Here is a 25,456-nt window from a genome sequence, read left to right as displayed (position 1 = left end):
CAAAGAAGCTAACCAACTTTCTTTGGGTTCTTTGCATGCTTTGGTGAGTTCTGAGCGTTCAGTCATGGTACAAGAAAAGTTCGTTCCGAAGCTACAAACCTCTTTGGATTCCTGAGGCTTCTTTCTGGAACTGGAAGTGGAAACTGAGTGACTGCCCCACATGTTCCCTAACAAACAAAATAAAATCAATTTGAAAAATACAGGCTTATTCAGAGGAGACAAGGAGGTATGTTTCAAGATTAAACCCTTCCAGTCTAGAAGAGAATTCATTTCTTGCCATCCAGAGGTTTTTTTCAGGATGAAGTTTTATCTGATTTGCTCTGCTTTGTTATTGAGGCATGCCTCACTTAGATTTCAACACAGGTGAAAATTAAGGAGTGATTTTTTTCCCCCTTCCAACATTTTTGTTATTTTGTGCCTCTTTGTTTATTGATAAAAATCTTATCTTTCAAAGGAATGTTGAGAGTAAGCCACTGAATTCTTCTACATGAAGAAGCCACGGGGGTTCTCCATCTTTGTCTCTGCAAATAAACACATAAAAGACCATTCATTTAATCTAAGTGCTGTCCTAATGGCTTAATGCTATCGTGTTTGGAAGTATGTGTATAAAACAGCTGGAGTGTTCTTGAGTAGATTATTAGCTGGAATTTGATTAATCAACAAATCTGTTTAGAGTAAGAAGTAATTTGACATAAAGCAAATGACAGTTGTGCCCCACAGGGAAATGGTCTTTTTAATTGCCACTTATATTTGGTCCTCACTAACGGGCATTACTGATAAATATTGCATTTTGAGATCTCTCTGATATCTTTGAAGGAAATGTTTACTAAACAGTGTTGTGACAGCCACACATGATTCTCTTTTTTCCTAACTTTTTTCTTTACATATATATATATATATACACACACACATATGTGTGTGTGTGTGAGTGTGTGTGTGTGTATATATATATATATATATATATTCCAGTGTTTGTTATGGCATGAAATGCCTTGAATGTCATATGTACTCAGAACAAAAAAAAAGCATAATATAAAGTGACAAACTGTGAGGTAGAAATTAATTATTTTGAAGAAAACACGTACTCAGCCTCATAAATCCTGCAAATATGTTTCTTCTGAAACATCTTCTGAAGATATAAATTACCTGTTCACCAGGCATCTCAGATATTTCACGCTGTCATCAGGAAAGTCATAGAAATAAATGGGAAAATACTATGGGCATAATGTATTATGCATGATAAATAGGGAGGATACATGAGGAAGTGAGAATTGGCGAGTAGAAATTGAGTTGAATAGGAGAAATTGTTATGGAATTCTCACGTACTCCTAACCAACCAGATTATTAAAGGGGAATTTGACAAAGTGAACTTTGGATTCCACAGTGTTAAACAAATCAAACTTGTCTTTGTAAGGCCAGTACTATAAGCATTATGAACTATTGCCAAATTCGTCATGTGGTGGGAAAGGTGAGCCAGGATTCTGAATTTGGACTCTTAAGTCTTGTGTGGGATTATACAGAGAGGAGGTTTCAAACCTTTCAGAGAAAGAGCAACAGAAGCAGTGTTTTGGAACATCAGTGATGATAAGCCATCTGAATTTGTCGGGGAAGAGGAAATATACTGAAAGAGGAAATATACTGAAATTATATTGACAATGGCAAAATATTCTTTCAAGGAAATGTTATGTTTGAGTATGTTTTTGGTGATACGTTAGAATTTTTTTTGTCAGAAGTAACACATCTCTAAAACCAAAGCTTAAGTCAGTGGGAAAGTCTGATTCATGTTACGAACATTCACTTTACATACTTTTTAACGTCATGTTTTAAATGAGGTCAGATTCAAGTTTAGTCCCAGGCAAAGTTATGAAGTAAGAAATGGGTACTCTCCTTCATTACTAGTGATAGTATAAATAGTCTATTTATAGATGGCAATTTAGCTACAGTTTTCAAAATCCTTAAAAGTTTTATAACTTTTGACCCAGCAATTCCACACCTAAAACTTTATTCTAAGGCAACAATCAGGAGGGTGTAAAAATTAACTGGAGTATGAGGCTATTCATCATAGTGTACTTTATAAAAGTGAAAAAGTAGAAGGAATCTAAATGCCCACAATAGTGAGCTCGTTAAATAAATTACATCTATATGACACAGTAGCATTCATGTACTTAAAAATTACGGTGTTGAGGAGTAGTTGGTGATTTAGGAAAATGTTCATGATGTTTTTATTAGTGAAAATGTAGGGTACAAAAACTATGCAAAGTATGAATTGAGAGAGTTATTTTTAGCTTTTTAAATGGTTAATGTTTCTTATGTTTTTTAACTTTAAAATCCATTTTTGGATCATTCTCTCCTCCAGTGCCTTGACCCATCCTGTTTTATATCTACTCTCTCTAGGATAATCCCAAAGCTCTCAAGCTTATTTTGCTTCCCCTATCAAAATTGACTTCTTTTATATACTATTCTCCAAAGCTGGGCTAAGTGAAAAGAACTAATCCAGAAGCTAATTTATGAGAAGATATTAATGGAAAATAATAAATTAAAATGTAACAACTTTTTCTACATTTTAGTCATTTATTCAACAAATATTTATTATACTTTTCCATGCTCTTGGCCCTGCAGAGGAACTGTGAACAAAACAAATCAAAAACCCACTTAATCCCTTTAGGCAAGAAGATGTGATTAGTGTGGGGATCTTGTGACACTGGCAGGCCCAAGGAACAGTGGAGTCTTTTGGTGCACTTAAAACCCATCATTTTGCGTTGAGTCTTAACTTTGAGTATGTGGTAGGCTGTGCTTTTCATAATATCATTGCATTAACCTTTCTGTTTATGCTTCCCAAGGGGGAAATAGGTCTCCATGGTTTAGGGGGAAAAAAAGTTTTTGAGTACTATAGTGTCCAGCTCGGTGTTACAGTGTTAGATCATTACGACATTCAGCCAATACCCCTACTCTGAAGCAAGTAAGATACAACCAGGCCTAGAGAATGATCCTTCATTTGTGCCTGCTCTGTATTCTCAGTTGTCATTGCATCTGTAACACAACATTGCACTTGTTTTTGTGTCTTTGTTCCCCATACTGAAGGGTATGTCCCTTGAAAGCTTTTATTCATCATCACATCCTTAGCACCCAGCATAGGGTCCAGTTAGGTGCCTTCCTGGCAATCCATAGAAATGCCCGGTGGTGTGGCACAGAGTATACAAATGAACTAATTTGAAGAAAGGCAAATTTGAAGAAAGATGCTAATGCTTACTGAGTGTCAGACACCATACTTAGCACTTTTTTAGGCATTATATAATTTAGTAATTGTAAGAACTTGTGAGATCCATATCATTTTTTTTAACAGATAGTGAAACTGAGACTTACAGAAACTAAGTACTTCGTTCAAGGTCAAATAGCTAGTAGGACCAGATGAGAGGATGGGACCATGCTTCAAACTCTTGTTGGTTCTGACTCCAGGGTCTATGCTTTTAGCTCCAATACCCTACACCCTTCCAAGGAAAGGCCTTTCTGTGCAGTGATATTTACTCATCATTTGTGCCAGGCATCTCCCATTGTAATGGCTGGCCAAAGCCATTTGGCTTCATCTTCTCATGAGAAATAATATACATTTGCCAGGAAAGTTTACCTACAAGTTGCAAATTCAGGATACAGCTTAATTCTAATGTTCCACCTTGATTTCCATTTATGAGGCAAAGTTTTCTATTTTGATATGGTTTAATGACTCTTCTCCCTCTTTACATTTTATAGTCAGATGGAACAGAAGTTTGAGGTTGCCTTTCCACATTCAGTCTTTGGCTTCCTGTTTTATAGGGCTGTTAAGCTAGTAGCTATGAGCCAGTTAGATATATTTATCCAGGGCTTACTGTATGTCCTGCATTCTCCTAGGGCTATGCGGGCTGTTGGATAATTACAGTCCTTAATATCCTTCTTGACTGACCTTTTATAATGTTGCAACGGCAGTGTCAGTACCACAGAATGAACACCTGAATCATCTATAGATTACTTTATGAGGGTCTTATCTTTTCAATTGTAATTATGTCTTAAATTTCTTTGGATTTCCCACAATACCAAGCACAAGGCTTGAGCACCTAGTAATGATTCTGGGGAGAACAGTGCCGAATATGTTATCAGGGGAGCTAGCTTCTGGTCTGGCTCTGCTGCTGTTTAGCAGCAAGATTTGGAGGTTTCTAGCTGAGTCTTGATGGGCCTCACTTTTCACAATTCAAAAATTAGAGGGTTGGTCTAGATTGCGAGGTCTTTTCTGATTTAAATTTAGGATTCAGAGATCTCCATAATTCTTTATGATTATCTGATAGATTGATTCACTGTGGTGGAATAAACAGGAACAGAAAAGTTGTAAATTTACCTGCATTTACAAAGATGATAAGTTCAGATTTGAATATGTGACATTCAAGAAACAATAGGATGTACCTAAATCTAGATATCCTTTAAGAATGGAAATACTACAGACTTGGATTTGAAGCTGGTGGTTGAGGTGCTGTCATTCTCACTGACCTCTTTTGATAGTGTGGGTTAGAATCATAGACTTGAAGTAAAAGTTGCTTATTCGTAACAATCACATAATCACAGATTTTTAGATCTGAAAGAGACACACAAATGACGTAAGCCTGTCCTATTTTTTTTTTACATACAAGATTGGAGAAATGGAATTTACCCAGGGTTACACACGAGCTGCAGATCCAATCTGCAGACCAGAGTCCCCTATCTCCAAGTTCCCAGTTCATCCTTCACTGTGCTCGTTATGTTTCCTTTTAGACTGCTTTTTAACATTTGTAGTATTCTTTTGTGAGCAGTAAATTCACTAATCATTGTATATACACATACACACCCAATATTATTTGTAAAGTTTAGTTCAGCTTTCTGAGAAGGAACAGCAATAAAATAGCATCATCGCTCTATCCAAATTTTAACCTCTATAATTAAATGGTTTTGTATAGAAACCACTGAATTGTGCAGTTACAAGGGTATGGTTTTGTGACATCTGTTGAAAGTTAAGTTATGATGTACAGTCCTAAATGGGTTTTTTGGTATCCTTGTGAGGTAATTGCTCTGCATCCCTACCCAGACCCTATTAGGTCTGAGGTATATGAACACTAGGCTGATCACATTGTGATTTTCTGTAGAATTATAATATCAAAATATGTGTTTGTGGTGGTCTCCATTTTGTTCTAACAAAGAACTGGATACCAATGACAAAGGTCAAATGGAGATCTGGCATCCATTTCACAACTTGCAAGACATAGCCTTGAGAGTATGTAATACATATAACTCCTTGCCAGAAAACTGAAAGGAAATGATTGCATTTGAGTACAATGCATTCTACAACAATAGTTTAGTGTGCATGAAATTTAAAACTGCTGGCTTTCCAAATATGATTTTTAAAAAGTAGACTTAGTTTGTTTATTTTTAAAAAACCTTATGCCCACTGTGTTATGCTTCATGGGATATTCTTAAAAGCTGAGGTTTAAGACCAAAGAAATAGAAAATCCTAATGGCAATAGTTGCAAGATATTGAATTCTCTAGTAAAGTACTCTAGTTTAATGTGTTTATTGAGTTCTCCTGAATGTTTTATTTTCATAAGTATTTCATGTATTATATTTTTGTACCATACTGGTGCCTTTTTTTCCTACCTATCATGATCTCATAGTGCCCTGGCAGCATTAGTATCAAATCATAAAGTCTACAGTGGTGTCTCTGTTTTACACATGCACAAATGAGTTGGAGTTTTATGTCAGTGATGAACACATCTACCTACTTCACCTAGGATCTAGCACAGGACCTGGCATGTAGCAGGTATTTAGTTAATTGGGGGGTTTTTTGTTTGTTTTTAGTTTGGGGTTTTTTTGTTTTTTGTTTTAGTGAATGAATGAGTGGCAAGCAGCACTAAATAGCTAACTAGTTAGTTAAACTAACTAAAAAATTAGATAGATTAATACACTTATTCATTTATATATTTAAATTTATATATTTATATTTCAGGGGAGTATCCAAAGCCTCTAGAAAGAAGATTTGATGTTTTTTGAGAGAAGCCATTGATAGTAATCCAATATACTCAGTTAACAGGAGGGTCAAATATAGCTCAGTGTTTCACTCACCTTTCCTGATGCCCATCTAGAAAACAGGCCTGTCGTAGTAGAAAAGAGTTGATGATGGAAATCTTTCTTTATAAAGTTGCTTCCGCCAAAGGGACGGGGAAACACTTTGTTCTTTACTAAGGACTTAGTCCAAGGTATGGTCAAGGCAACAACCCTTGAAGCTGGGTCCCTGCTGACTTTCCTGCAAAGACCCTTCTGCCCCCTGAGCCACTATTCTATCTAGTCACACCTGCTTAGGACAGGAACAAGAAATTAATTCTGCCTGTGACTCCTTCCTTCCTATGTCGCTCTTGAGAAGCTACCATTTGAAGTCCTGCTTTATGAAACCAGAATTAACAGTGCTAACCTACTTGGCCAAGATATTATGAAAAGTAATTTCAAGCTTTAAAAAAATACATAGTTGAAGTCATTTTTAGACAGAGTTGCCATACCAATATTTGTTTCCCACTTCAGTGGTTTCAAGGCCAGAAATGCAGTAATATATATGGTTCGTATACATGGTTTGTTTTAGTGTTCTAAAAAAGAAAGCATGGTTTCAAAAAAAAGGAAACTCTTTTTTTTTTTTTTTCCTTCACAGCCTTTTCCCCCATTGAAACTGAAAAAGGAAAAAAATTATGCAAGCTTTTTTGAAAGTACAGACAAAATTGGCATTTCACTTATGGGAAAATTTTGCAAAATTGCACTGACTAAAAGTGATTTTTGTTTTGGCTTTCCTGTGAAGCCATCCAGAAAGGCCAAAAATTACTGGCATTGCTTTTGTATAAAACCTTTCACATAGACGCCACTTGTAATTCAGCCAAGTACATAATTCAGGTCATCAGTGACACACACATCCACACATTGGAGCTGGTCAGTGAACAGAAGGTTGTCATGAAATGTCGCTATAATTATTTTATGGACAGACCAAACTGCACAGATTACAGCGAAGGAAACTTTGCATTAACACGCTTGGGAACAGGGTTTCCTGAGCTGTTCCCTGCCCCCACCCTCCTGCAGTGGGAAAGCCAATTGTTTACTGATTACGACAGCGACATCACTTGGCAAACATTTTGGCCTAAACTCAATGTGTGACATCAGTCTCCTTTAGGGTTTTCCACATAAAATGAATTCTCCGAAGAAAACACAGAAATTGAGCCTTAATTTGAAATCCATTATTACACCCTCTAAGGTCTCATTAACTATCTCAATCATGTATTTCTTAATTTTTATTTTCTTTCCAAGTAGATATTATCTAACACTAAAAATACAATCACTAAACTTTCACAGTATTTTTCAGAGTTTCAATCAGATAGTCCTTTAGTTATATTTACTCAAACCACGTTTATGGGGGTTATGATATTCTTTCTTTCTTTCTTTGTACTGAGGGTCACTGATTCGGGAGTGGCTTACATCACTTTGTTTGAGGAAGGAAGTAAACATTATTCTTTGACTCCTTAGAATAAATTAGTCTTGCTTTTGTGAAGGGTGGCTGCATGTTTGAGAGGAAGTACTCTCACTAAAGTTAGGTTTGTGTTCTGTCATTTCTTGTCAGAGAATGAGACACATGAATGGTATTTTACTCTCTTGTGTAAGCACCTCCTCTGTATATATTTATCTGAAATTATTAGTTTCCCCCACCTCTTTGTTAGATGGTGTTCATTTAGTATTTTTATGCACATGGCCTTAAAGCAAGTGGAAGTCAGTTATGCCTCATGAGGCCCACAGTCTCCCTGCTACAAGCAGGGGGGCCAGGAAGGGCCAGTGCACCAGCAGTGCCAAGATATGGGAATTGTGATGTACAGATGGAGCCGGAGAATTGTCTGTGTATCATGTGAGTCAAGAAGAGCCTTAGCATTCTCACACCCAAAGAGTTCCATCTGGAAGCTGTTCCTGGGCAAACAGAAATAGCTGAATATTCCCATATCTTCTGGAGTGGCTAAACAGGGATTGAGAATCACTTCAGTCATTTTTTCCTATTTTTTGGTAATGGTTTGTTTACTTTCATTATTCTTCAAGACAAAAAACCTTTGCATCCTATATGGCTAAAAAATGTGATCTTTTAAATTCTCCCTCTTAAACTACTTTGATACATGTAGAAATACCGTTCTTAATATACTGATTCCTTGGTGTACAATTTACATTCGTCCCACTATTTTCCTTTTCCTCTAGCCCGTGGCCTTTGTTCCTAGTGCTCTTTTGTCCTCATTTCTCAGTGTTGTTCCTCTTTGCTCTCTTGATTTAAATAATCTTCACCATCTGCCCACCAGCTTTACAGTGTTACTTCTGGATAGCCCTCCTCAGCCTTCCTTCAGAAGATAGTAGAGAGACAATGGTGAACATTAGAACTATACCACCAACAGCCTTTCACATTTCCACCCTAAATCTGTATCCTTTTGCCTTCTCCATTAACGTGGTTAAGCCCCCGGGGCAGGGACCTCCAGTACCTCTTTGTTCTATGGCAGGCAGCACTCTGACGATGGTCAATAAATGTTCATAATAATGAGAGATGAAAGGAAGTGTCCGTGTTCAACAAGTTAGTGCCAAATAAGTTTTGGAGGCCAAATGAGGCCACAGGTGCCAAATCACAAGGGTTCGAAATAATATTTAATATGACGTTGTCTCATTGAATAACAAATCCTATAGTGTAAGGTCTGAGCCAGATCTTCCCTTGGTGCCAGACTTCTTTTGCTCCTTTAATCTGCCCTGAAGATATTTCAGGTTCATGAGAGGCAAGGTAACAAGACCCCCTCTCTATGTAACGAGTAAAAAACAAACCCCTGATGAATGTAGAAAAAGAAACTGGATGTGAGAGCCATTGAATCTCTAGTGCTCTGACGACTACCATGAAGTGCACTGAAAAGAAATGAAAGTTTGCCATTAGCGTAGCTATTATGTAACTTTGATTACCTAGTTAAAATATGAATTGTAAGTAGTCAAATAAAACAGTTGAGGCTACTAGTATTTTAGAAAAGGGAACTCACAGTAACTTTTTTTTCTGTATTTTTCTGTGATTGTTAGAATCTAGCATCATTAGCTCTGTAACTCATAAGAGAAGTATACATGGAATAACAAAAGTGACATGAAGGTCCAGTAAAAATTTGACATTACTGAGATTGGTTATTTTCTATCTTTGCAGTATTAATAGAGAGGAGTCATTGTTCTTTCAATTTAATATGGATGTTCATACTTTCTAAGGTAATTCAGAACAGAGGGTCAAAGTTGAGCAAAATAACCTGCTTTCCATACGGTTATAAAATGTTTACCAACCATTTTCTCCCTTTTTGTAGCCAAGCTTCTCTAAATACTAGTTCACATTTTAAGCTTCTATGTTCTCATTTCTTATTTATTCTTCAAAGTATTGCAATTTGGCTTCTGCCTTCACTGTTTTATTGAAAGGGCTCATTAAGTTCTTCAGTATCTTCCTTGTTGCCATCTTGGGACATTTGGTCATCCTTTTCTGTATTATCTGGTGCTGTTTGCTCACTCTTTCTTGAAAGTCTTCCCTTGCTTGGTTCCTTGCTTTCTCTTCTAGTTGTTCTAATCCTCCACCATTCTTCATTCCTTCTCAGCTTCCTTTCTTGACCCATTTTTCTGGAGGAAAACCCTAATTTGATGGGATGTTGTGTTGTTTTCTAGAGTTCCCATCTCAAAATTCTCTCCCCTCACCACACCAACACCCATAACTTCAGCTATCACTGGCTACAAATACACATCACCAGCCCAGCCTTTTCCAGACCTATATTTCTAATGGTGGGTTGTCTGTTTAGACACATCCTTCTCCCCACTGAACAGTGGAATACACCAGGTACTTCATGCTCAACTTGTCTAAAACAGGACCCCCTCCATCTTTTGAACTATCTCCCCAACCAGAAATCCTGCAACAACAAAAAGCTGTGCCCCATTCCTGCTTTCTGTACCTTGGTGAAGAACTAGGAGTATAACTTCCTGTTTTCCTTGCTCTGCTCTCTAGTCACATTAGTCACTAATTCATATTGACTGTACGTCATAAATAATTCTTATTATGCCCCATCCTCCCTAACCCTATAGCCATTGGAACACGTACCTGCCCCGTCTTTCTTCCGTCTTTCCTTAATGGCTCCTTAAGAAAGCATCCCTGATAACGCATTCTCCTCATAATTTGTCATTTGCTCCTTCTTGCCAACAGTATAAAATCCAGCTGCTCGTGTCTAGCCTTTCCTTTTCTCACACCCTGTGCTGTAGCCATGTGGAAAGCTTTAGTTCCCTCAGTACCCATACTCTTCTCTTACCTCTATGCTGTGGCACTTATTCCTGCCCCTGCCTTGTATGTGGTCTCCATTCTTGTTTGCACAGGGACTAGACCCGTTACCTCCTCTCTGCAGCTTTCACAGGGCACTCCCTTGAAGAATCAGTTGCCCAGCACTTATGTTTCCATAGTCCTGTCACACCCGGTTATTCTTGCATTGTATTGATATTGTTTTTAAACATATCCTTTTCCTCACTCTTGGCCATGAGATTTTTGAGACCAGAGGTTGTCATATTTACCTTGTATCCCTGTATCCCTTGGTATAATGCCCAGCGCATAGTGAGAGGTTAGTAAGAATTTGTAGAATAGGTCACTGTCTTGTCCAAAGTAGCCTTACCTTTCACGTTCCTGTTCTAGCAAGCTTATGAATTCATCACTCTTCTCCATGTATTCTTTATGTTTTCTCTTTTCTTCCTCCAACTCTAATATGGTTTGCCTGTGAGATTTTTCTACCATTAAAAGCTGTTCCAGGATTCGTCTGTGAGATTCTTTATGTTTTTCCACGACTTTGTCCAACTACAAAAGAAAATACATTAATAGTCTAAGTACAAATCATTCATAATACTGCCATCTCTCCCTCTTTTAGAAATATCCAAGTTTTAACAAATTAATTCAACAGTGGGTTTATGATTTCCTTGTTTAGTTTTTTATCATTACTCTTGTTAATTGATACTTTTTGATGTTTCAACACAAATGTAACTTTCTTACTGTCTTTTTTTTTTTTGGCCTCACCACATGGCTTGTGGGATCTTAGTTCCCATGTCATCATTTTTTTTTTTTAACCAGAAAAAAACATTGGTTCCTCTGTAAATATCTGAACAATTTCTCCATACCCCCTTTTTGCTACTTCCTTTTCTCTCCAGGGAAACCATATCAGAGAAATGATGGAAAGTAAAGGAATCCTTGTACAGTGTTTGATTCTGCCACTTCCCTAGCTGCCCAGCCCTCCCTAAAGTACTCTGCTCACGTACATCTCTTGGATCCATGGTCTGTTTTTCAGTGCATTATTCATAAAGGTGTTTGTGTATTTTTTTCAAATTCTTGTTAATCAATTCTGTGTTGGTATAGACCTGGTGTAAACACCAAGTCCTTTCTGGTTTCTGTGGCCTACTTATATCTCTATTATAAAACAATTACCCCGTGTCTTATTTACTTTTGTCTCCTCTGCTAGACTGTGAACTCCCTGAAAGCAGGGCCTACATTCTATTTTTCTTAAATTCTTAACATCTAATAGAGAGCTTTGCTTATAGTAGGTGCCCAGTATATGCTTACAGATTGAAACAATAAGCAAGCAAGGAATCAAGAAAGAAAAGAGGGAAGTAGACTGATTAAAACAAAAGTGCTTCAGGATCTTTGACCAGTGATAAATTAAAATCCATTTAAGAACATGGTTTTGAAAGCATGTGACTGTCTAGATTAGTTCAATACTAAACTATAACTGATAATATTGGTTGATTTTGCCCTTTGCCTTTATTGTAAAAGACTGAAAATTTGTGACCCTGAATTTGAAGCCAGTTTAAATCATACATCCTTAAAAAGCACATACTTAACTAGGAATCCAAAGCACAAAAATGGCCAAATGATTTCAGAAAAAGAAGGGAATAAAGGTGTCCCAGCATACAGAACCCAACTGACCTCTAAACGCTTAGGCTGGTTGTCTAGTTTTCTAATATGGGTTTATAATGGTGCCTTAACACACACAAAATACTTCATTATGTCATATAGGTGATGATTTTTAATTAATGTGACCAATCCTTTTGTGGAAGCTGAAATTGCTAAATTGTATTGCTTGCTGGCAGAGTCACTTTTAACTAATGACCATCCTCTGAGAGGGAGGTTGTAGTGTTAATTGTCCTGGGTCTCAAGCAACAACAGTTCTCTGAAAACTTCCAGTTGCCCAAACACTAGACTGCATTATATGGGAAATTCAAATCAACTGCTTTTAGAATTTGAGAGTGAAATAGTAATAGAATCAGCCTTAATTTAGGGAGCTTGACGTTTGACTTAGAGAAACATTCAATTTATCACAAGATCGGCCCTAGAATTAATAAATGAATAATTATAATAGGTATTTAGTAAAGCATAAATGAATGACTAAGGGAGGCTTCATAAAGGAAACTTCCTCAGATAGCTTCTTGTAGTTGTATGGACATGAATATTAAACTTAGTTTAGCCCAAAAAGAGAAGGTTTAGTTAATCTACTATTGCTTTCCATTGTGTTTTTCCTCCTTATTTTGTTTGTTTGCTTGTTTGTTTGTTTGTAGGGAAAAGGAAGGAAGGTTGGAAAGAATCATTGCCCGTTGTTACATAATCTCCTAAGAGCTCTCCCTTCCTTCAGCCTCACCCCCATCCAGCCTGTCCTGATCAGTGACAGCACAATCTTCCACCAGTGGGATTACTCCACTCTCCTATTCAGAGCTGAAAGGTTTCTCACCATCTGGCCTCCTAACACTTCCACCCCATTCTCATTCCGTACCTTCCCATTTTTCTCACCCAGCCTTTAGCCACACCAGACTTCAGGTAGTTCTTAGAACACACCGTGGTGCTTCAAGACTGCTTTTTTCAGTGCCAGGACATAGAAACCTTTTTCCCCTTCCACCCAAAACTTCTCCTGTTCTTCCTTTATGGCTTTCTCTGGTCACTCCTGAGTAGAATTATTTGTTTCTTCATATCAGTGAAATGTCTAATTCTCTGGGTTTTCCTTCTCTCACCTTCCATGACTCTTGAAGAATGGCCTGTATTTACTCCATGCTGTTTGGTGCTAAGGACCTCATGTTTGTCAACAGCAGAAATTGGAAAGGTGTCAAATAGGGACCTTGCAGAGGGAAAGTTCCCAAAGAAAGTGTAAGTGATTCTAGATATGTTTTAGCTTATGCTTGAAGTTTTATTCTGTGCCTTCGTTTCTCCATACCCAAAATGCCTCTTAGAAAATATGCCAGTTGTTCTTAATTCAGTCTCTTCTTCATTCCTACAGATCAGATGATGGACCTGAGCTTGTCTGAACTCATTTCATTTTCCACCAATTGTGTGTGTGTGCTTGGCCACACACATTTTCCACCAATTGTGTGTGTGTGCTTGGCCACTTAACCGTTGTGTACTTCAGGTTTTTCGATTATAAATGTAGTGGTTGGGCTTGATTTCTAAGATCAATTGTATTGCCACAGTTTTCTCAAGGCCACAACTATTTATTAAGCGTCTATTATGCTATATGCATTTAGTACTATGATAGTTGCCATGGGAGAATTTTAAAGTCTCAATGCTTACACTCTTACTAGGCAGATAAGATATACACACTAAACAATTAGGAGCAGTGTAAGGTGGTGTATCATTAAGCACTAAGGGACTATCAAAGAACCACTGCCCCTTTTTGATCTAGCCCCACTTGTGGATTGAATGAAGCCTGGGGAAGAAAACAGGAAGACTCAGTCACTTTAGGGAGTGTCAGGGGAAGAAAGATTAAAAAGATAACTCATTAATGTTTACTGTGCAATAACAGGCTTACCATTTTAGCCTCCCTGATGTCATATCCTACCCGCAACCGCTAATACAATCCAACTCCTTGCCTAGGATGAAGGAAGTCCAATGTGTTCCAATAGGTTGGATTCTCCCGTGGTCAAAAAGAATGAAGGACAGAGAGATCATCAGTCTTTTTGCTTTTGGTTGCTTAATATATGTTTAGGAAAGAATAATGACCTTTGTTTTAATAGCTCCTGAGTCACAGACCACCCTAATTTGGGGCTTTGTCTTCTTTCTGAGTTATGGCTTTGGTTCTCTTTGTTCTTTTTTGTTGGCTATTTGAAGATTGTCTTTTTCTTTGATTACCCTGAATATACTAGTAGAGATAAAGCTGGTTCAGACAGTAGAGAAATTATTTGGCTGTTTTAGTAGATCAAAGGTAACCAAATATGCTATTCATAAAATGCTCCATCTTCTTCCCTGTCTTTACTGAAACCTGGTTTTCCTGGATAATGCTAGCATCCTAAAATAGAGACTGCCCATTCTCACACTGCCTCAGTATCTCAGATACTGGAAATGGGGGCATGATTCTTGTCTCAGCATGACCCCTACCGGACTCTTCTGAAAGCCCTTCCTTGTTTTGCTGTCACCCTGAATGGTGATAGTCCTGTGTCATTCTTATTCGGTCATCTACTGAGCTTCAGATCACTCTCACAATATACCTCTCAACTGTCCATCTTGGTAGCATTCTGGGTGTGCCAGCTCACCCAGCCATGCTCAGAAGTGAAAAACCAGAGGCTATACTGCAAAATGAATATGTCTTTTGGTTCCTAGCACTGGAAGATTGTGGATTACAGAAGAGAAAGATTGAAAATATGTGGAGCCAGAAGCTAGTCTGAGGAAATTTCCCTTTTTAGTTCCTGGCTTCAGGATTTCTCTAGCTGCATGTAAAGCTCATCCATGCACTTAAGAGTATGCTAGATATTTTATCTAATGTTTTTATGTATTTTTTAGTGATATGATTTCATGATATGTCATCCACAATGTTTCTGGAAATGGAATTTCTTTATGTTCTACTTGAGTAACCCCCACTCATTCTCTGGAACTTGGCTTTCCTGATTCTTCTATCTCAATTCGATCCCCCATTATACTCCCTCATAGTGCTTTGTGGTTTTCACCACAAAAATTAACATAGTGTGTATTATATACTTATTGTGTGATCACTTGTTGTCTGTCACTCTTAAAAGAGACATTAAGCACCCTGAAGACAGGAAGCACAACTATTTTTATACAATGAAAATTATGAAATGAAATTTAAAAGCTGAACTATATAGTTGCTTAAAATAAGTATCAATACTTTAAGAATTGCCCTAAGGTAATGCTAATAAGGTATGTAGATTCTTTTATTATAGTACCTTGATAAATCCAAACTGTTGTTATATTTTTCTTGATATCTTTTTTGGAAGAACTAAGAATATGTTAGGCCATTAACTCAAGTATCTTTTTTAAGGTAACTTTTAGTATAGAAGCCTAGGTTGGAAAGGAATAGGAGGTTAAAACTGTTCTGGACTATGAGTTTTTCCCTCCCTCTCTCCCCATCCACATCCTTTGTTCTAGCTTACAGGCCTCCACCTTAAGTCAGTGTTCCTAACATATGACATAGCTGAGAACAGTTTGTTTTTCTAAGGTATTTTGCCTTATGACTAGATAAATCCCCTTTAGTTTACCCTAGACATGGTTGAGATTTTTCACATTTTTTTAAAAGAACACTATGAGGAAAATAAAAGGAGGAAGATGGAGGAAAACAAAATAATAAATTTTTAGCGTGCACATCCTTACCCTGATGTAATTAGGGTGCCCCCCAGTATGGTCTTAGTGGGAACACCCCACTTTATTTCTTTTCTTCAGCCCTATCTAGGGACTCCTAGTCAGAATTTCCCTTTATTGTTTATTTTCTGGATATCCCCCCTCACCCATTCCTTCTAGATAGAGGAAAAGGGTAGGCAACTGGGTTGTTGGGTAGATAGAATTATAGGGGCTTCAAGGAACTGGGAGAGACTGGTAGCTGAGGAGAGAAATCTATCAGGCGGAAGTAGGCAAGAGAAGAAAACGGACAAATCATGGAGATGGGAATGTAAGAAGTGTGTGTGTGTGTGTGTCTGTGTGTGTGTGTGTCTGTGTGTGTGTGTGTGTGTGTCTGTGTAGGGGTATCTGTTGGTTGAGTAATCAAGGAAGGTTGGATTCATAAAGCAGGGCCAAATTATGGGTAACTTTTAGGGACACTTTGCAGAGTTAGGATTGCAAGCATTTGCAGAGAGGGTGTTTCCAGTTTTGCCTGTGTACAATAGAATTATTTACTTACAAAAGTAGCTAAAACTTTTCCTACTGATTTCAGGATAAGTTTGGAATTATTCTGTTTCATTTTACTCTGAAGTGTTGAGGGGTTGTGCCATTTGTGGAGTTTTGTGAGTATATGTTCAGTGATAATTAACTTGCATTTGCACTTATACTGGTTGGGGAATTTGTGCTTAATGCTGTTTCACAGTCACTGTGTTGGGAGCCAGAATACAGTTTTAACACTATTGACTTGAATGAGGCTTCGGCTCCTCTTGTTTAAAATTTGGATTAAAGCGCAATCAACAGACTTTGGGTGGTCTCATCCTCACCCTCACCCCTCAGAGAAGCAGATCCATATGACCAAACTCTTTCACAATTTGGCAAGATGGTAGGCTTCTGTCATGAGACACTCAAGACAAGAATAGCAAGGACATTAGAGGTCAGTCCTGAGGTAGGTTGCCAGAGCGTATGTGGGGGAAATTTGCCCAAAATTTGCTTTCACTCTCTCTAGCCTTAACTTATGCTCCTAGTTGTTTACTTTTTATAAAAATGAAAAATTATGAAATTTTCCATTGAGGTCTCAGAAGAAAATAGAAGAATAAAGTAAGGATGCCAAGGAGTTTCAGAAATATCAGCAAGTAAAAGAGCAAGCAGTGCTGTATCTTTGTGCAGTGGTGGCCGTGTTGAGACTGTTCATCTTTGCTGTTGTCATTGTTGGGCATACTTGGTGGGAGAAAAGTCTTTACTGTCATTAAACTTTTGAAGGAAAAAGAAGTTATGTGTTCATCTAAAACGTATACTTTCTAAAACTCTGTTTCCTGGATAATTCTTCAGATCGTTTCCATTCATGCTCAGAATTTCTATGACATAATACTTCAGTGTTTTCAAAGAAATTAACTTCTATGGTTAAACTTTATCTGTTTTTTATTATTGCCTTCAGATCTCCAAAAGAAGTGCAGATTCCTCTGTGTGTGTGTGTGTGTGTGTGTGTGTGTGTGTGTGTGTGTGTGTCTGGGTCTGAGTGTGTATGTCTGTGTGTATCTGTGTGTGTCTGTGTGTCTATGTGTTTATACAAGAGGGAAAGAGGGGGAGAGAGCGAAAGAGAGGAATTCTCTTGCATTTGTTAGGTTTTAGTCTAATGTCAAGAAACAAACCCAGTGGGAACATCCCATCCATGATTTATTCTCCTTTTCTTTCCTGTAGAGCATGTAGTATTTATCTACCTGGGGAAGATTTTAAACATACAACTATAAATAATCGAAAAAGGAGTTACATGTCCTGCTCACCTGCCAGGCCTAGTGCTTTACTGGCTGGTGAGCTTACTCGGTACACACCCCTGATGTGATACATACCTCATTCATTGGTTTCTCATAGATATCCTCCTGCCAAGGGGCAGATTTTGCTTGAAAAGCATCTCGCTGGAGAGCTTCTAGCACCTTTTTTGGAGTGACAAACCCATACTGAGCTTCCAGCAAAGCCAAGTCCATTTTATCAGCCTTTAAAATGCCTATGACTTCATCTCGAGCCTGCAGGAACAAAAAGCATTTCAGAAAGCCCACTTTATCTACCAGCAGTCTCTGCAAGTGATTTCTTGTGTAGTTGAGTATTTTTTCTCTTCTCCTTCAAATATAAACAAATCATATTTGGTTATAGCACCTTTTAGAAAAGGTAGCAAAACTATGTCCCTTTACTTCATCCTTCTTACAGTCTAGTTACACATTAATAATGTTTTTAAAAGTGATCACTATACAACATGGGGAGACTCTACATTTTTTATTGTGTTTGACAAGCAGATAACATGATATGCCTCAATGGACTGGCATTTTCATTTTCAGGGATAGGAAATAAGATTCTTCTATATATGTAGCAGCTGTTTTTAGTTTTTTGTATAGGTTAATAATGCCAGGGCAAGTCTAGGAGCCAGTTCATGTGAGGTACAAAAGCACCTATTGTTGTTTAAACCAGTCCAGAAGTCATCTGCTATTATTGTTACCCATACGTGCCTGTGCACTGAAGCTTGTGAGCAGCATGGGCAGAGGATGTGACCTTTCACAATGTGCATGCCAATCGCATGTCATAACAACAGCCCTTTTAGATGTGATTAATTGCTCTTCGTGCTGCCAGAAGAGAATTCTGTGAATGTGTACTTTGATTTCATGTATATACAAGTATGAAGCACAAATACCTATTTCTGTGGCAGCCACCACACAAAATTCATAAGCAGCCTTCCCCTTGAAGCATGAGGGGGATAATTCTAACCCAGCTGACCTGCAGTTCTCCCTCCAGAATGCTGAGAAGAAATAATAAGTCGTCTCTTGAGAGGTCTTCTCCTTGGTGGCCATTACCACTGTGTGACTTAGGATACGGAAGCATTGCATCCGACTCACTGGTGGGGTCTTTGTCTTGCTGTCTCTGCTTCATGTTCTCAGGACCTTGGAAACTGTAGTCTTCACTATGTCTTGGAAATTGCTTTTGGGCTGAGCCCTCTGTGTCACTGCTTCTGGAACGCATTCTTTAAGGGCTGGAAAGAAGGAAGACAATTTGTAACTCTTAGTGGAAGTAGAGTTTTAATAAGAGCTCCTATTACTGCTTTGACAAGTCTGCACTCTTGTTATATTTACCACAGCCAAAGACTCGATCTTTCTGAAGTCTACAGCAGAGAAGGGCATTAGCAGATTCATAAATCACAGTCTTATTTATACTTCTGTTTTTAAAATCAACATTTTAAAAAATGTGTTCTGCTTTGATTAAGGCCACTTATGTCCATGGGTAAACAGACTGTGTATTTGAACTTCATCCACCAAGCATTCTACCTCAGGGACCTGGGTCATACCTCCAACCTAGGCCTAAGTGCTTACGTAAGATGTACTTAACGTAATAGTAAAATGGTAAATTTGCTAATTGTTCTAACTTTCTTCACATTCACATTATAGTGTTTCCTTGTGGAAGTTTAAAAAGAGTTTTTAAATTTCTTAGCCTTTGGTGCTTTAAGAGACAAGCATCAGAATTACAAAATACTTTGGGTTATTTTGTTATGACAGTAAAGTCTAATATTAAAGGAATGAAGGCTTGGTCCCTGGCTGTATCCTTGACATTCTGCTAAAATTCCAGAGCTGACCTCAGATAAGTCAAGGATTTATATTTAGGACCCTTATCTACAAAATAAGAACACTAGTGCCTATAGTATTTAACCATTATGAAAACAGTATAAAATAAATTAATATTTCAGGGACATATTAGTTCCACATCTGATTATATAATTATCCAAATTAATTTACAATAGCAAGATAATTTTTTCCGCCTTTGAGGTTTGTAATGGAAAGAGAAAACATCAAGTGAACTTATAGTCTGCTTCAGTGATGTTCAAGCAGATTGTTAACTTTACTCATTACTAAAAATCATGAAACTTTCATCATTATTTTTTTTAATATTTATTTATTTTATTTATTTATTTTCTATGTTTTTTGGCTGTGTCAGGTCTTAGTTATGGCATGTGGGGATCTTTTATTGCGGCGCAGGCTCTTGGTTGTGGTGCGGGCTCTTCGTTGTGGCACGGGCTTCTCTCTAGTTGTGGCACCCAGGCTCCAGGGCACGTGGGCTCTGTAGTGGCGGCACTCAGGCTTAGTTGCCCCATGGTATGTTGGATCTTAGTTCCCCGACCAGGGTTGGAACCCGTGTCCCCTGAATTGGAGGGTGGATTCTTTACCACTGGACCACCAGGGAAGTCCCTTTCATCATTATTGGTACCTTGCTTTTCATTTGTAATAATATTTCTTTAAAAATCTGGAGGGAATTCCCTGACGGTCCAGTGCTTGGGACTCTGCGCTTCGACTGCAGGGGGCACGCATTCGATCCCTGGTCTGGGAACTAGGATCCCACGTGCTGTGCACAGCGTGACCAAAAAAAAAAATCTGGAAAGGTCAAGCATACAGAAAAGTATGGAAATATAATTAATCACTACATGCTAGCACACAGATTTGTAAAATCCTAATTTACTATATACATTAGAAAACAGTTTTTTAAGTAAAATATTGATATTATAGATATAGTAGAAGTCCCTATGTACCTCTTCCTTAACCCACTCTATACCCGCCCTACCCCAGAAGTAACCATCTTGAATTTGGTGTTTATTATTCCCACGCATGTTTTATACTTTAGTTTATACTTTTAATGCATGTGTATATATTGCTGAGCAATATATAGTATTGCTTTGCAGATTTTCAAACCTAATGTAAATACAGCATATTGAATGTATCATTCTGAAAATGTTTTTTCATCCTATATTTTGGAGATTCTTGCTTGCTCCATTTTACTTATTTTACATATTTAACTGCTATATAGTATTGCATTATATGAATAGGCCACCATTTACTTATCCATTTTACTGTTGATGGATGTTTAAATAGTTTACTTTTTTTAGTATTAGAAAAAATGCAGCTGTGAACATTCTTGTGCATTTTTTTTTTCCTGTGAACATCCATTTCTTCAGGTAGTATTCTTTACAGCATAGGAATGGGATTTTGGCTCTCCTAAATGGAGTACCAATTTATAGCAGAGTGTAAGAGTTCTCATTGCTCTGTATCTTCATCAACGCTTGCTATTAGGGAATTTATAATTTTTACCAATATGGTAAGTGAAATGGTATCTGACTTCTATAACTGGCATTGGCATTCTATAACTGGCATTCTATAACTAATGAGAGCAGGCATTCTTGGCATTGGCATTCTATAACTAATGAGAGCAGGCATCCTTTTATGTGTTTAGAGCCCCTTTGAATTTCTTCATAAATTGCTTGTTCATAGTCTTTGCCCATTTTTCTTTTGTATTATTTGTCTTTTTCTTATGAATTTGTAGGAATTCGTTACATACTCTATAAATAACTGTTTTGTTGATTATATGTTTTGATGTTATCTTTTCTGGTCTGTAGCTTACATTTTCACTTTGTGTCTTTTGTGGTATAGAAGTTTTACGTTTTAATTTAGTCAAGTTTATCAATTTTTAAATCAGTTCTTTTCTTTATAATTTGCATTGGAAAGCAAAATTTGAACAGTGGCAGTATAAAAGAATGGCTAAGACCATGGACTCTGGAACCACTCTGCCTGAGTTCAAATCTCTACTCCATTACTTATTGGCTATAAAACTCTGGACAAGTTACTTAATACCTCTGTGCCTTTCTCATCTGTAAAATGAGGATGATAGTAGTAGTATATTTATAACCTAAAGTTGGTGTGAGGATTAACTGAGTCAACACATGTCAAATGTTTGCAACATACCTCATACAAAATTGTCACTCAATAAACATTAGCTTTTATTATTAACTTTATTTTTATTCCCCCAATTTTATAGTGTTTCTCTATTACCTTTATAGTTAGAAAAAATTTTCAAGAATTGAAGCAAGTTTATTTGATTACCTCTTTCATCTAATGAGTTGTGAGCCGTGAATAAAGGGAGAAAGAAAAGAAGATTGAAAGAATGGCTTTGTGTCTTTCTTGGGTACTCTGTTTAAGAAGTGACTCTTACCACTCCCAGCTTGCTGGCACCACTTGAGAAACCTGAGTGTAGAACAGTTTAGGAACCTTGAGGACTTCACAGCCAACCAGCTAAGCCTCCATTCATCTCTCCACCCATCCTTCAACAAGCATTTATTGAAGGCCCACTGTGTTTCGTGCACTAAATTGGTTATTTATGGTGTGGCTTCCTTACTTCCCTTAATACAAGTGATATATTTTCAAATGTAAGGTTTATGGAAACAGTTCGTAAATCTGGGATCATGAAAAGTGCACTGAACTAGACAGAAGTCATGTGAAAAGAATTCTGTCACAAATCAGCTATCGGATTAGTTAAGACACTGACCCTCTCTGAGGGCAGTGCCCTGAATTGTGAAGTGAGGGGGGGTGAGGAGGTGATCTCTGTGGCCCCCTTTCTCCTAGGATGTATAACGATTCTTGCCACTGTGCCTTTCTTTTAGCATAGATTATCAATAGTATATTTAAAAGACATGGGTTTGTGGGTCTGCATCTTATAGGAAATCCACAGAAATCTAAATGCTACATATGGACTACATATGGACCTGTGACTTTTGATTTTCACCAGAGGAGAGATCACAGTTAAAAGACAATGCTTAAGGAAATAATCCCAGCAATAATTTTCAACTGAGAATTTTCAGTAGCCTCATCATAACAATCAGGATGTAAAAGCAGAACTTGAAGGTGTTTATTGCCTTATGTGTTTATTATTTACATATTTTATTTGTCAGTAACAAACCAACTATCAAGTGATACTAGTGGGACACCCTGCCTTGAAGTTACAATGTGCATCTGGAGAAATTTAAAACATTCATTTTCAGAATTTTAACCAGTCACATAATGTGTTTTCTCTACAACTCATGTTCTTTCTTACTTCCCTCCATCACACATTTATTTACTCTATTAGACGCTGGAGATAGACAGTGATGGTGGTGATGGTGGTGGTAATGATGATGACAGCTAATACTTACTGAGCAGTTACTACATGCCAGGCATTCTTCTAAGCATTTTACATTTATTAACTCATTCAATTCTTATAACAACCCTGTGAGGTAGGGAATATTATTATCTCCATCTACAGCAAAGAAATGGAAGCACAGATGAAGGTTACACAGCTAATAAGAGGCAGAACTGGGATGTGAATCCAGGCAACCTGGCTCCAGAACCTGTGCTCTTAAAAATCATGTGTCGTGCTACTGTACTGCCAAAGACAGATGGCTATAGACACCCTGTCTGAAATGGATACAGACACCGTGTGTGAAAAATGCTTATAGCCTTGCTGAAGAGATTACTTATCAATAATTACAATACAGATGAACAGTGGTCTGTGGCAGTAGTTGTCACTGACTCTCCCCTACGTAGCCAAGGAAGGATTTATTTATTTGAGAAAAGCAAAGACATAGAAGGAGTACATTTTTATGTAGGGATAGAAGGTTGAGGATATATAAGATTTATGACTGTGGAAAACCCCATTATGTGTGTATTTATGTGTTTATAAATAATATTCCTATACTAGCATATTAATATATGCTATGTACCTTATGAAAACATATTCAAAAAGGAAAAATATTAATAAAAAAATAAGATATCTAATTATTTTTCTCCTACCCCATTGGATTGTCTTAAACACCTCAGAAAGATCATTGCTCTGGCCTATAGGAGTAATGGAAGGTTGTTAATGTAGACCAGATATGTTTAAAACAAATAAATATTACATACCACTTTATTTACAGATATGTTCTCACATGAAGGGCAGGGCCATCCATGTCTTCCACCAAATATTAATAGTCTCCATTCATATGTCTCATAGGGTTTCTGACCTGATGCTTCATACCTAATGGCTGTTCAACAGAGTGAATGGTTTGCTCTTTCTATTTTGTGGCCTATCCCACAACTTAGATAACATTGCTAAATAACAATGGCTCAAAATTGTATGGGCCACTCTGCATTTTCAGTCATCTTGCAGCTCAGCTGGGTGTGAATGGTCTAAGATGGGCTCATTCCCATATCTGACTGTCAGCTAGTTGGGCTAGATCTCAGCTGGATCATCTCATCTCTGCTCCACATGGGCTTTCAACCTCTGGTAGGCTAGACCAGGCTTCCCCTTATGGTGGTCTCAGGTCAGCATCTCAAGAGTGTGAGACTCCAAGGCCTTATTTTTATTGGTGAAAGAATGGCATGCTAGCCCAAATTCAGGAAGTGGGGAAATAGATTTGCCTCTTGATGGAAGGAGCTGCAGAGTCACATTGCAGAGAATGGGGAAGACTTAGTTGACTGCAGCCATCTTTGAAAAACTCTAGGTCTGTCACACTTACAGATTCAGACTTCTGTGAAAATCAAATAAAAATCTAGTTTAAAAGAGGGGTAAAATATATTTGGTTCTTTACTTCTTTTAGTTTCCTGGAAGCATAAGTTTATTTCTATGATTTCTGTGATGCATTCCTGTGCTTTCCTCTTACCCACATATTCATATGTGGAACAATAGCCTACTGATAAGAATCAACTTGTATTCTGCTACTAATCAATAAAGATTCCTCTACCACCGTTAATCTTATCCAAGGTATGCCTTCCAGAATTCCAAGATAATGTAAGTTTCTATTTAGCAGGGTAGCTTGCTAAGCATTGCTCATAAGTAGTGCTCTTTGAGTTTAAGGCAACCCTGAACTGCTACAGAAAACTGAATGGTTCTCTGTATATGTTCTATCTTCCCTCACCTCATTCTTTTTTTTTTTAATTGAGTTAAAGTTGATGTACAGTATTATATGTTACAGGTGTACAATATAGTGATTCATAATTTTTAAAGGTTGTAGTCCATTTATAGTTATTATAAAATATTTGCTATATTCCCTCTCACCTCATTCTTAAAGTGAGTTGAGTGAAATCTGCCAGGAGAGCACAGATCATTTGCCAATGATGATATTTATAAGCGATAAAAAAGGAATGACCTGAAACATTTTTATACCATGTTCTTTTAAAATTGATTAGAGTTTTTCTGAAACCACCAGTCTTCTTTGAGGGCTAGGGAAAATAGCATCAACATTCTTGCTGGCTCTCACACTGAGTTTGTGAACAGACCCATCGTGTGCAGACTTCTGGTCTACTGAGGAGTGTGTCTCGTCATGTTTACAATGGTGGAGTTTCCTTGCCCTTCTGCCAACAACCACAAAATGATCAGTAATGAGAAGTAATTAAGTATCGAGTGGAAGAAAACACGGACATGAATTTCATGATACTCTCATGCTTTGTATTATCAGTGACTTCATTGTTTCTCTTGGCAAATTTTTAATGCATCTGTGCTTGGCCTTGCATACTGAGGAAAAGAAAAATTTTGTAATGGCAACAGTGGTTTGGGATTTTCAGGTTACAAAGAAAAAAAAAAACAGAATGGAAAGTTGCTTTTGCTTATACCAAATAATGATGCCTTACTCTTTTCATAAAGTGTCGGTAGTGACATAATGCCTGATGGTTTTGCAAGGAGAAAACCTGCTTAGTTGTCAAATTTAACACAGCCTAATGTGTTGATTATCTGTGACTCTCAGAGCCATAGAATGGCAGCCTTGAGGACTGTAAGAGAGCGATAGACTGGGAATCAGGAAACATGGCTTCTGATCTCAACTCTGCTTTTAATTAGCAAAGCTCTGGTTGTCACTTGTAAAATGAGGATATTAGTCATTGGCCATCCGTGAGGTCATTCAGGATGGCCCCGTGAGGTCATTCAGGATGAAACAAGGACGAGGGGTTCTTTGCCTTGACCTCT

At 37.6% G+C, this 25,456-nt stretch overlaps 2 protein-coding genes across 13 annotated transcripts in view; one reads left to right on the top strand and one right to left on the bottom strand.

The window, feature by feature from the left end:
• CMSS1 (cms1 ribosomal small subunit homolog) overlaps window positions 1-25,456 on the top strand; it is a 382,900-nt gene that overhangs the window by 111,212 nt on the left and 246,232 nt on the right. The gene's annotated exons all lie outside the window — the stretch shown is intronic.
• Window positions 1-25,456, bottom strand: part of FILIP1L (filamin A interacting protein 1 like) — a 287,005-nt gene that overhangs the window by 85,689 nt on the left and 175,860 nt on the right. For 7 of the 9 annotated variants that reach the window (XM_060150678.1, XM_060150679.1, XM_060150683.1 and 4 more), the window contains 3 exons: window positions 18,443-18,695; window positions 17,527-17,700; window positions 10,719-10,897 (listed from right to left, as the gene is read on the bottom strand). In XM_060150678.1, coding sequence (XP_060006661.1) covers window positions 10,719-10,897; window positions 17,527-17,700; window positions 18,443-18,685 — 596 coding nt within the window. In that variant the 5' untranslated portion in view covers window positions 18,686-18,695. Of the gene's footprint in view, window positions 1-10,718; window positions 10,898-13,883; window positions 13,968-17,526; window positions 17,701-18,442; window positions 18,696-25,456 lie in introns of those variants that run through there. The other 2 variants (XM_060150685.1, XM_060150686.1) reach the window with 2 other exon arrangements.

The sequence above is a fragment of the Lagenorhynchus albirostris genome, chromosome 5 (genome assembly GCF_949774975.1).
Source record: "Lagenorhynchus albirostris chromosome 5, mLagAlb1.1, whole genome shotgun sequence".
Lineage (NCBI taxonomy): Eukaryota > Metazoa > Chordata > Mammalia > Artiodactyla > Delphinidae > Lagenorhynchus > Lagenorhynchus albirostris.
Note: the sequence above shows the minus strand (reverse complement) of the source record. Positions and strands in the feature narration are given on the sequence as shown.